Source organism: Bemisia tabaci, chromosome 8 (genome assembly GCF_918797505.1).
Source record: "Bemisia tabaci chromosome 8, PGI_BMITA_v3".
Classification (NCBI taxonomy): domain Eukaryota; kingdom Metazoa; phylum Arthropoda; class Insecta; order Hemiptera; family Aleyrodidae; genus Bemisia; species Bemisia tabaci.
In genome coordinates, this window is record NC_092800.1 from 41,135,849 (window position 1) to 41,148,020 (window position 12,172).

At 40.3% G+C, this 12,172-nt stretch overlaps 1 protein-coding gene across 2 annotated transcripts in view; it reads right to left on the bottom strand.

Moving 5' to 3' along the window:
• The window catches only part of Sb (serine proteinase stubble), a 183,909-nt gene that overhangs the window by 9,418 nt on the left and 162,319 nt on the right, over window positions 1-12,172 (bottom strand). For both annotated transcript variants that reach the window (XM_072303283.1, XM_072303284.1), the window contains 2 exons: window positions 5,847-5,932; window positions 156-262 (listed from right to left, as the gene is read on the bottom strand). In XM_072303283.1, coding sequence (XP_072159384.1) covers window positions 156-262; window positions 5,847-5,932 — 193 coding nt within the window. The remainder of the gene's footprint in view (window positions 1-155; window positions 263-5,846; window positions 5,933-12,172) is intronic.

Consider the following 12,172-nt stretch of genomic DNA (forward strand, 5'->3'; position numbering starts at 1 on the left):
TGCTACCATATGTATACCTAGGTAAATATGTGAGAATTATCTCTCTTTTGATGGAATATTTTGGTTTTAAGTGCATTTGCTCATTCTACTGAGGTACGATTTGTAAATGCTGGCTTTTTCTCAAAGGTCTATGTCTAAAATTTTCGTGAACTTACTCGTCAACACAATGACCTGCTGTGGCTATCCAGTTTTCGTTAAGCAGAGCACCGCCGCATCTGTGCGTCGATGAAAACCCAAAAAATGATGTTCTCCGAACAGACACCTGCAAAACAACGGAAAGAAAATTCAAGTTGAATTAAACCAATTCTATCAGAACTTCCCTGCTTTCTAAATTTTAATAACCCCAAAAAACTGCTTGGAATCACTTTACGGACATATTCATTAAAGCTGAAATTTCGGCAACTGTGAAAGTCAATAATAAAAATACGTGGGATAATTGGTCCTGATCATGTATAGAGTATATAAAATACGCAGTTTTCCGGAAAAGGAATAAAAAATTTACGTACTCATCTGTGTTAATACAATTTCAGCTCGAGGAACCTGCTAGAGCTCTGTCGCACCTCCTTAAGGGGACAAACTTTCTACTAGCATAATCGAAATATTTAATTCGTAACAGTATACGACGTAAAGCTCCCTTGTTTTTGTCCTTGTGGTTTTCAATCTAATTTAAATCTAAAATTAAATCTGAATTAAAACTTGAATCTATATTTAAGAAAGCTTAAATTCTAAATTATGATACATTTCAACGCTCAGCCGAGAGGGAGCGCTTTTTGAATCCACCTGCCTCTATAAATTTAGTATACTAGTGCACAGTGATCTTGAAACAAAACAAAAATGCGACAAAAATGTACCCAAAAACGGTTTACAGTGGGTGAGTCTATGGTACGTGTGGACTTAAAATCGCGAGAAATCGAAATATTGGCTCATCCTAATTTCGAAATATCGAAATTTGAAATTTTCATAGTAAATGTAAGTTTTCTAATGATCTTGATCAGCTTTTGATTTATTTGTCCATTGAATTGGCGTTGATCGGCTCACGTTTCTATTTCTCGTTCAACTCATGTCGATCGAATATACAGCCCACATACAGACTACCTACCATACTCTTTTTCTTTTCTTTTTTTTAACTGAACAAAGCGCCTTCTGCTGTGTCTACAGCAATTGTTGTTACGAATATGTTGTGCGTGCTGATTTCAGGTCATTACATACTTGACTCCCTGAAGGCGTTTTATGTGCGAGATCAATTCGCCTTCAACTGCGTCTGCAGTGATTGATGTTACGTATTTGTTGTGCGTGCTGATTTCAGAGCATTACATACTTGAATCTTTGAAGGCGTTTTATGTGGGCAAGTAGCGCCATCTTTTGGAGAACGAACAAAGTAGGCAATCCCTACTTTGTTCGTTCTCCAAAAGATGGCGCTACTTGCCCACATAAAACGCCTTCAAAGATTCAAGTATGTAATGCTCTGAAATCAGCACGCACAACATATACGTAACATCAATCACTGCAGACACAGTTGAAGGCGAATTGATTTCGCACATAAAACGCCTTCAGGGAGTCAAGTATGTAATGTCCTGAAATCAGCACGCACAACATATTCGTAACAACAATTGCTGTAGACACAGCAGAAGGCGATTTGTTCAGTTAAAAAAAAAAAAAAAGAGTATGATAGGGAGTCTGCATGTGGGCTGTATGTTCGATCGACATGAGTTGAACGAAAAATAAAAACGTGAGCCGATCAATGCCAATTCAATGGACAAATAAATAAAAAAGCTTATCAAAATCAGTGTAAAAGTTGCATTTACTATGAAAATTTCAAATTGCGATATCTCGAAATTAGAATTAGCCAAGATTTTGATTTTCTGCGGTTTTAAGTCTACACGTACCATACGCTCACCCCCTCCAAAACGTTTTTGGGTAAATTCTTGTCGCATTTTTGCTTCAAGACACTGCGAAATGTAAAGCGTTTAAGTGGCGCACCACCTCATCAGCAAGATGACGGAGAGGGGCCTAACATATTTTGAAGAGATTAATCTGTGAGACCTTTATTCAATGCTTTTGACGTCAAAGCACGGAGAACGATAGTCGTTTTTTTATATTTTATTTTTTTAGCGGTGCACCTAGTTTTCTCAAAATTTATAGTTTAAATTTTGATGAGTGAGTTCTTTCATCTCAATGGTGTTCACCTTCTTCGAGGAACGTGAAAACAAGTCTACATAGAAAACAGCTGAGCGTTGTTCTAATACGAAAGTATTAGGGTTTTTTCGCTTGTTTCGTTTAATCCTGTCCATTAAAAAATACTAAATAAAGCCTGATCCCAAGATAGAAAAATGTACCAAGTTATGATAAAGTCAAACGTTAATTTAAAATGAAGACACGTGTAAAGTTAAAAAGACTGATTTAGGTAATAGAATTTCAAAGCTAAAATTTTAAGTGCTATTTTTTTGTTAATATATTCGGACCCCTCGACATCTTTATTAGTATATTCTTGAAATAAATACCAGTTTCTATTGTTTCAAATTTTTGGAATAAGTCCCAAAATTCTCAAAATTTCAGTCCTAAAACTGGAAAATCCTACGATAAAACCGAAAAATTTAGTCTTTTTGAAATTGATACAGAAAGTTGATTCAGATGCACCCCGACACTCCTGACAGTATGTTATTTTGTGAAGCCCCTATGTCGACTAACTATGACGAAAGATGAAAATAACTTGTTGAAAAATCATTTATTTTCTTTCAGTGCAGTCTGTAAGAATCTGGAAATTATGAAACGCTGCAATCGAGATACATCGACGGTGAAACTACCAAACCACGTATCTCGTTTGCGGTGTTTAAAAATCTACGCTCACATTTTATTTTTATTGAAGTAGACCAAATCAATATCATTCCTTGAAATTTTTACGGAATTTTCTCCGCACAAAGAGGAAAAATCACAGAAATTTTCAAGACTGGATGGTAAGTAGTTTTTCATTTAAAAAATAAAGTATGACAGGAAGTCTGCGACGTCGCAAACCGAGATACGTGGTTTCGTAGTTTCACCATCGACATGCTTCTAAGGCGCAGCCATCGGTGTTTCGGGATCATACGTGAGTTCGCCTCACCAACCAGCGGAGCCATGCCGGGTTCATTCATCTAAATCTCGTAGGGTGGTAATTGATAAGGTGAGTAACTCCCGCCGGTGAGCCGTGACCGTTTATCTAATTCAATTAGACTCCGGCGAGTCCGATAATTCGATGATGGGCTCCGTGTAATGATGGTGGTATTCGAAGCTATTGGAGGCGCGGCCGATGTAAATCCTCCGGCGGGACAATTTTATTGGGCCCGATCAGCCGGGTTCGATGAGCTACGCGAGGCTCTCTTATTTATACTCCAATAGCTGCACCGGGAGAATATTTCACCCGTTCCAACGTTGCCACGGGCAAAATTTCTCAGGTGTCGCATAATGTAAATGAGAGGCTTGGAGGTAAGGCGCATACGGCATAAGTGTAGTTTTTGCTATTTCTAGAAATACGTGTTTGAAGTTTTGAAATTACACGGATCCTTACTGGGGAAAGAAAGTTTAAACTGACTTTTTGATGCTTAACAGTTGGAATTTGGGAGCGATTTTTTCACAGAATATGCATTATCACTAGCTTTACATGAAATCATTAATATCTCAATATTTTCAAAAACTTCACTTATGCGCCTTGTCCTCCAATCCTATCAATCCATCTTGGAAATGAAAATTTTGTGTTCCTAGTCTACATTAAATTAAGTTAATTTGAGCTCCTCGCTTTCAAGAAAACTGACATCAAAGCAAGGCAAATCGATCATTGCTATGAAAGTGATTTTTTCGATTTATTAGTCCATTAAATTTATGAAATCTCTCGAGTTGTCTGTTGCCACAGACAGTTCACCGAATCCGTGTGAGCTGGAATGTAAATATGTGTATAGATCTAAATCTTGTTCTAAAATTTCTTCGGATATTTGGAATTTTGGAATAATTTTAGATAAAAATATACATCTTGTTGAGCACAAGAAGAAAAACCTCGGTATTGGGAACCGAAAATTTCATTAAAGCTCATCGGCTTAGAGAGATAAACCCTCATTAATTCGAGCGAACCGACCTCGCTGGTTGATCGAACCCAAGTTTGGTTCTTCGAACAGAGGGTTCAGTCTCAGATCATTGCAGAAGCGAAAAACTTCAGTTGCTATGGAAGAAAAATATTTCAGATTATTGAATCGAGCCTTGGTTTCTGTCAAGAGAAGAAGTCGTTTTCCTCGACTTGGAGCTCGATGTTCTGAACCAAAAAGTGCCTCCTGAACTTTGTGAATTGTGAACTTCGTGAATGTTTATGCGACCGAAGTATTTTTCTGTGCGCAGTATGCTGAACAGCTTGTCGATTAAATGGACGTATCTCTGCGGAACTGAACTAGAGTCAGGTGGGAAAAAAGGAGTGTGCTCGTTAGTCGAATGCCGTAAGAATGAATGGGAATTATAAAGCGCCAGTGACGTCAGCGGTGACAGAATCGGTATTGGGATCGACGTCCGGAGTCTTTAACTCATGAGCCCTCTCCACAACGCTCCTGTCGCATGCCCATGGCTCATGAGTGCCGCATCCAGTTGGCCCATAGTTTCGTGTAACATAATGTAAAATCCCGCTTTTCCATTTATCCAAAGGGAATCGCGCCCACTTTGACATTCTTTCTCATGCAGCTTTCTAGAGCACACCCCATCTTTCCCACTCGTCTATAGTTCCGTTTGGGAGGAGTGCATCCAAATTACCCATGAGCTAACAACAAGTGGTTTGAAGGGTTTGGCAATATACTACCGTCCAGCACAAAAATGCCTTACATCTCCGTTTCAAATTCGGCACATTTTCCTCAGACGAAATGCTCCACAGCAAGAAAGGCTGCAAACATCCAACCTTTGTACTTTCAGAATGACTTTGTTATACATACATAAAGTCGCTTTTATAGCGCCGCCTCGCGCTCTGCGACGCCCAATCGCCATTGCCCCCTATCCTCCCAGAGATCATCAGGCAATTGGCACCTTCTGATCTCCTCCTCCACCCCTTGTCGCCAACCTTTCACAGGACGTCCACGCCGTCGCCTTCCGGGAGGAACCCAATCGAAGACCTGCTTGGGCAACCGGTCGTCTGCCATCCTTCGCACATGTCCATACCAGACCAACTGCTGGACCTGATATCGTGCACGATGTCCTTCTCTACACCCATGATCTCGCGTACTTTTACATTGCGGATACGCTCTCTTCTTGAGATGCCAGCAGACCTCCGCCAAAAGTCCATCTCAGTTGCCCTAAGCAATGCCTATGACTTTGTTATACCATTAGGAAGTTAAATTCAAAATATGGAGCATGAAGGTGGCCAGGTTTTAAGGCAGCATTTTGTCTGAAAAAGGATTTTAAAATCTGGAATGGATTTACGCACTGGAAAAGAACACATTTGATCTAGAGTCTAGACTCTTGAAAACATTGACAAGATAAAATACGCTTGATTCAATCGGATTTTTGCTTGAATCACGACGAAATCCGCTTAAATTAAGAGGCTTGGTGCTTGATTTAAGCTAGATTCTGATTGAATCAAGAGTACTTTTTCTTGTCGATGTTTTTGAGAGTCTGGACTGTAGATCCAATGTGTTTTTTTTTTTTTTTTTTTTTTTTTTTTTTTTTTTTTTTTTTTTTTCCAGTGCGGGGTTTTTGTGTTTGACGGCAGTATAAGTACCCCTGGAAGTGAAAATCTGCCACCAAGCGGCTAGAAAAAGAAGTCATCTTGTCTCTGGAAGGATCTCAAGGAGCTTGCGCAGCTTTCGCAACAGCGCAGGGATATTTTACTCTGCAATAATTACCTGCCAGGGCCAGACTCCGAACTGGGCGTTCCTCCCGCCGACGATCCGCACTTCGTGTTTCGGATGCAACGGAGAAGAGCCGCACGCTGAAACAACAAAATGAACATGCTCAGTGATGATAAAAACGACGAGAAGTTAATCAAATCGCAATAAAAAGCCGGCGCGAGTCGTAAAATTCGAGCCCGGCAATCGAGAGCGAAAGTGGGGCAAACTCGATCAAAGTGGGCCCTAAAAGATCGAAAAAATATAATCGCATTGATTTAACGCTCCTGAGGATGACGAGGAATTACCCGATCCAAATGAGAGGCTATAAAGGAGACGTTGACGCCAGGAATTGCGATTTCACATGCTGATTTACGACGTGTAATGTCGGGTTTACGACCCGGGGTGAGGTGCTCGAAATTACCCCTCTGACAGCTGTGAATTCGTCCACTGGAAACCGACCGACGCGATTTTTTGAGCAGTTTCGATTTCGTTGAATTTCTCTCTTAACGGAGGATGGAGCACACCCTACTTATCATTTCATTGTTTCCTGGAGGAAGGAACGTATCTCCATTCCAAGATCGCAGAATTGACTCAAACAATTAAATTCTTTTACAAGAATGTACCGCACTAGAAAAAGACGTCGCTTGGATCTAGAGTCCAGACTCTTAAAAACATCGACAAGAAAAAATACTCTTGATTCAATCGGATTTTTGCTTAAATTAAGAACCAAGCCTCTTAATTTGAGCAGATTTTCTTTTGATTTAAGCTCAAATCTGATTGAATCTAGAGTATTTTTTCTTGTCAATGTTTTCAAGAGTCTGGACTCTAGATCCAAGCGACTTTTTTTTTTCCAGTGAGTTGCAATTTTGGTCCAAGATTTTTCTGATTTTTGCATTAGATCAGACGAAAAACCAGCAAAATTCTTAGTCAGAAGTGCCCATTAAGATTCTCCTGGTCAAAATGCAATTTGCGAGGGAAAATTTTGCAACAATTAAATTTACCAGATTTTAATTTTATGTTCTTACGGGGAGGAAACGACGATTTGTGAACGTTCAAAATATAAGAGACCTTGCAAGCTCAAACTTAATTTATTCATACCAAAGAAACATATCCTCGGACATTTTGTGACCAAAATTACCTAGAAATTTCAAACCAAACCGGTGCTATCGCGAGAGAATCTCTCAGTTCGAAAAGGTGGCTCCGAATAGAAGCTATTTAAATTATAATCTACCATGGCCTGAATGTAAAATTTCCGAATGACAGTACATCATTACATCTTCCTCTTGTCATAAAAATGACAAAAAAAAAAAAAATCGCTTGAATTTTTCTTTTAATATACTCAAAGGGGTTCGATCCTTTTTCGTTAGCAGAACTTGCGAGAATCATTAGCTCTCAAGGATTGACGCCCATCGAGTCACTTCCTGCGGAACATGGAACCTCTTCAGGACTCCGAGGAACGACATTATGCGACATTAACATCGAAGAGCACGACTTGTGATTAATTAAAATTCTGGTCCAGAAAACTGATTCGAGGTTCCCATGGGGCTCTGAAATGGGGTAAACAAGTAAAAACGGAAGCGGAATTCGACGTTACGGGACCTTGAGCCTACCCTAGCGTAAATATTACCTTGCGGTGAGCTAACCATCACCTTGCGGCAAGGTATCGGCCTATCCACCCTCACCGAGCCCTATCCGAGCCCTGGCCGGGTCACTTCGTGGAACTTAACGACTGGGAATATTTATGCATGGCAACGCTGGAGACGAAAATCGTACCCAACACGCGGGGTATTTCCCGATGCAATGTCGCCTTTTTCAAGCCCTGCGTCTGGATTTGGGTCTACAGTGTTGTCATACGGTTTTAATCCCGGTCGTCGAGTTCCTTGAACTGGCTTGGCGAGGGCTTGGATAGAGCTCGGAGAGGATGGATAGGCCGATACCTTGCCGCAAGGTGATGGTTAGCTCACCGCAAGGTAATATTTACGCTAGGGTACCGGGTCTTCGGCGGCGCCGGCGTCGGCATAACTGTAGTTCTAAGGTCGATGCTCTTGTTACAACCCGGCGGGGGTGGGAGAAGGGGAAATATAAATAAAATGGAATAAAATAAATACAAGCCTCCAGTGGATAATTGAATAACATTGCGTAATAGCTCGGCTAATTACCATAAAAAAATGAACTAACGAAGTTGCGCTGTTGCCAAATGCCTCTCTTTTAATGTATAGTTACGGGTGGTCTGTTGGATAAGAGAAACTTTGCCGAACATATGCATCGCATCTAGCCAAAAAAAGCAATCGCGATTTTAGTGTCGTAAAAATGTAGCCTCTTCACAATTATCTAAGAAATCTCCCAGAATAGGAAATCATTTTTGCTTCCCACCAAAAGGTTGTTAATTTTTAAGGAAAGTAATTTTGTAAATTTCAACATTGTACATATTTTGAGTATTTTTGAAAGAAAAGCAGAAGTTGCACGATTTTCAAAACGCTGCGATTGCGCTGGTTCCTTTTTGCTAAATTCGATTCATATGTTTAGTTGTGTAGTGTCAACGGCACAGTGTTAAGGCAACCATTTTTTCAAATGCACAAGCCTCTAGGTATCAATATTTCTATATCAGGTTGAAAGTCTGGGATTTCCACCGATTTTTGATGAGAAAATTTTCCAAATAGTAGTGGTAGTGAGTGTACAGTAGTACACACACAGTAATGTGCAGTAGTGCAGTGTGTGTAGTTTCAGCGCTCTGTTTAGTGTTTTATCTAATAATTATTTATTTACGGTTTTCAGCACTGAGTAAAAATTCCCTCAAAATCGATTGATGCTTCATAAAATATAGATTATTTAAAAATTTCACAGAAATAATTCACGTGAAAAATTTATAATTGGAGCGCCGGGTGTAGAAAGGGCATTTCTTGGTTGCAGTGTCTCAAAACCTCCACTATCTTTCATTCATTATGATTAAAGCAAATGTATGTAATTTTTCGTAACTTTTACCAAATATGCTTAATGATTTTACAATGCTGATAACGTACAATTTCAGAGAATCCACCCAAAAGTGTCCTCTCTAAAACTAAAATTAGCACAGAAGATTCTGAAACAGCACAACCAAGAAATGCTCTTTCTGCACCCAACGCTTCAATTGTCGAATTTAAAAAGGTTTTAGTGTTTTGGTCAGTTATTGCCTTCTAAAAGTGCTGAAACACTTTCCTACGAACTTTTCAGCGAAGAAAAGTTCTCAGGCCCATTTGACGCTTATTTGTTAATATGCCAGTCAGTGATTACGGCCCGATGGCTGAGGCTTTTCCGGCAACGATTAGCCGATTTGGCAACGTCACGGGAAGGCCAGTGTTGGAGTTGCCGGTCACATGCGTAATGAATAAAACATCGGGAAAATGACGCGACATCCTTTGGTCGTTATACCGAGATCGCGGGATTAAAACGCGAGCGCGCATTGCGAACCAGAGAGCCACCGCACTGACTGTGTCATTCTCCTCAGTGCATACTGGAGCAGGAATAGGGGGATTCTTGGGGTCAGTTGTGACCCACATACTTGTATTTTGAGACAAATTGGTATTATGTGAATGGCATGGATCCCTTTTTCTCAAAACTTTAGCAAAAAACACTTTTCCGGTTGCACCATTAGAAGAATGTACCGAGAAATATAAGAATGCTCTTTGATAAGTACAGGGTGGTCCAGGGTTAAACGGCCGGACTGCAGGAGCCGAAACACCCCCAAACTCCTTCTTTAAATTGAGATTTAGATTTTTTTAGATCATTTATGAATAAAGGGCATGAAAGTACTGAGGCGTACGAATTTTCATGACCCTGGTGTTCTGTATTTTGCATTAATAAATCTTTAACTTTCATAGCCGTCTCATCAAGCAGTTGAAAGTTTCGTGCAATGAGCCGTCCAAAAAGGATTTCGGACACCTCTATCAATGTATCTTCGCAACCTAGCATGCCAGATACTTTAATATCTCCAAAAAGAAAATCGTCAAATGAAGAAAAAAAGAGGAGGAGGAGAAGAAGAAGTATAAGAGACGATATCAGTCTCAGTGCAATCCACTCCTTTTTCATTTTTCAAAGTTACGGTGAATGAATTTCAAATATTTTTTTCTTTCCTTCCTTCCTTTTTCCTACTCCCAAGAATTTCAGACTGTGTGCGTTTTAAGTGTCACTGTACGTAAAAGCTCCATATACATTCGTATTTTTCAGGTACCAACAGACTCCCTCCCCCAATGGTTAAGGTACTTCATATGGACGGACCCTCGTTGTGAAAGTTGTTTTTCCTGCTCCAGCGTTTGAGTCTCCAATTCCATTTCCTTTTAATTTTGTGCGGTGGTGATTTTGATCGAGATTTTTTTGAGATGTGTGACAGTAATTTCCTTAATAAGTAGGAAAAGAAGTTCTATTGGCGTATTTATGCTCCCGATTTTTCATATTAAGATTGTGAACTCGGATTTAAGGGGTATTTGATTCGCACTTTATGGATACCGGTTCCCATTGGTTTCTCCCGTTAGTATGCTTCCGGCTACAAACATCGGAGGGTTTTGTTAGGACAGAGATGAGTGTCCTGCCGAGCTAAGCAAGAAAACCATATGAACCACCAGGCGTTGCCAAATTTCCTTCGAAAAATCACGAATTTTCAGGAAAATTTATGAATATTTCTCCCTCAATTTTTCGGAGGATTTTCTTCGTAATTGGATCTCAAAAGTTCCAAAATTTCCAGGAAAAACAATCATAACTTTTTCAAAATTTAATACTTTCTGAGAGGAAATTCGGCGACATTCGAATACTTATACGGTGATTTTACTTAGCACGGCAGTGTCGGTAAGCGCAGAGCCGCACTGCTGGAAGCTGGAATAAGCGTCTCGACGCGGTCGTGTCAGTGGTGACGCTGTCAGCTGCGACTGACGCGGAGAACGGACTGCCACGGCGCTGCGCTTTGACTCATCTCCCGCCGCGCTACGATCTGCAATTCGTCAGACGTAGACGCACCTTGCGCGCTTCAACACTTCTGTTCCGTGCGCCACCATGTTGCCATCACACAATAGAAAATCACATCGGAATAGGTTAATTTAGCCTCTATGTCATTCGATTGATCGATATTCCGACGGTGTAAGTCGGCAATCATATAAATCGGTTTGTGACGTCGCAGAATTCCTGTCATACTTTATTTTTTAAACGGAAAACTACTCAACGGCAATTCTTTAAAAGCTGCCGTGATTCTGTGCGAAGAAAATGTTGCATAAACTTCAAGGAATGATGTCAATTTGTACTCCTTTAAGGCGGAGATTTTCAGACACCGCAAACGAGATATGTGATTGCGGACTTACGCCACCAATATTCGTTGTTTCAATAGGCCTGTTGCAAACTTCAGCTTGGGCAAAAAGGATAGTTTTTTTCCGTAAAAAATGGCTTAAAAATCACGATGACCGCATTGGAAAAGTCTGAAATATATATTCAAAAGTCTGAAATTCCAAACTTCACAATCTGCCTAAGAAACATGCGTTTTTTAAAGCTTATCCCGCTTCAAAAACGATACCCTGATCCCTTGATGTTCCTTCACTTCCGGTTAAAGTTCACCTTCAAAACTCATAAAACTGCTTGCGGTGAAGGTTAATCTTCAGCTGTAGTTCCGAAAAAATCCACCACGTCGCGCTGCTAAAATCCGACTCCGAAATCAGTGATTATTTAAATATCACAATAGGTATCTTAAATTCTAAGACTCATAAGTTCTAGCAGCATACGTCTGGAATCCTTAGAAACAAACGCGAGCTTTGAAAGTCTAATAATAAAAGCTGTAAATTGATCCCAGTTTCTCTTACGGGATATCTGTAAGTGCGAGAGAGACAGCTCACGGTGGGAGAGAGATATCTGCCAACTGCTGAGAGCGATCAAGCGCGATTGGTTGCATCAAGGTCATCATGCTTAACCCTACTTTTTTCTGGGATCAAATTGCAGAGCTTCAGAAATGACTTTTCACGTTGTTTTTAGGGTCAATAGGAAGAAGAATGCTAGAACTTATTTATCTTCGATTTAAACAGAAATTCCTTCAACTTTTATAAAAGCTCAAGGACTCACGTGGTGCTGTACGGACTCTAAAACACAGCGGTGGCGCCCCCTGCGCGGAGAAATTTCTTACTTCACGCAGCTGTAGATACACCTGAAGCACAAATGACGGCGATGTTAATAACCAATCTAATTGATTTGGCAACATCGATGGCCGTTCGAATTTGGTGAAGTGGAAGACTTACTCAGATAATTACGTTTGTTTACCGGAATCAGCACTCCTCCCCCCTCCCCCCCCCCCGGTGGTGCAGATCGTAGTAAAACTGTTTGATTCGTATTCA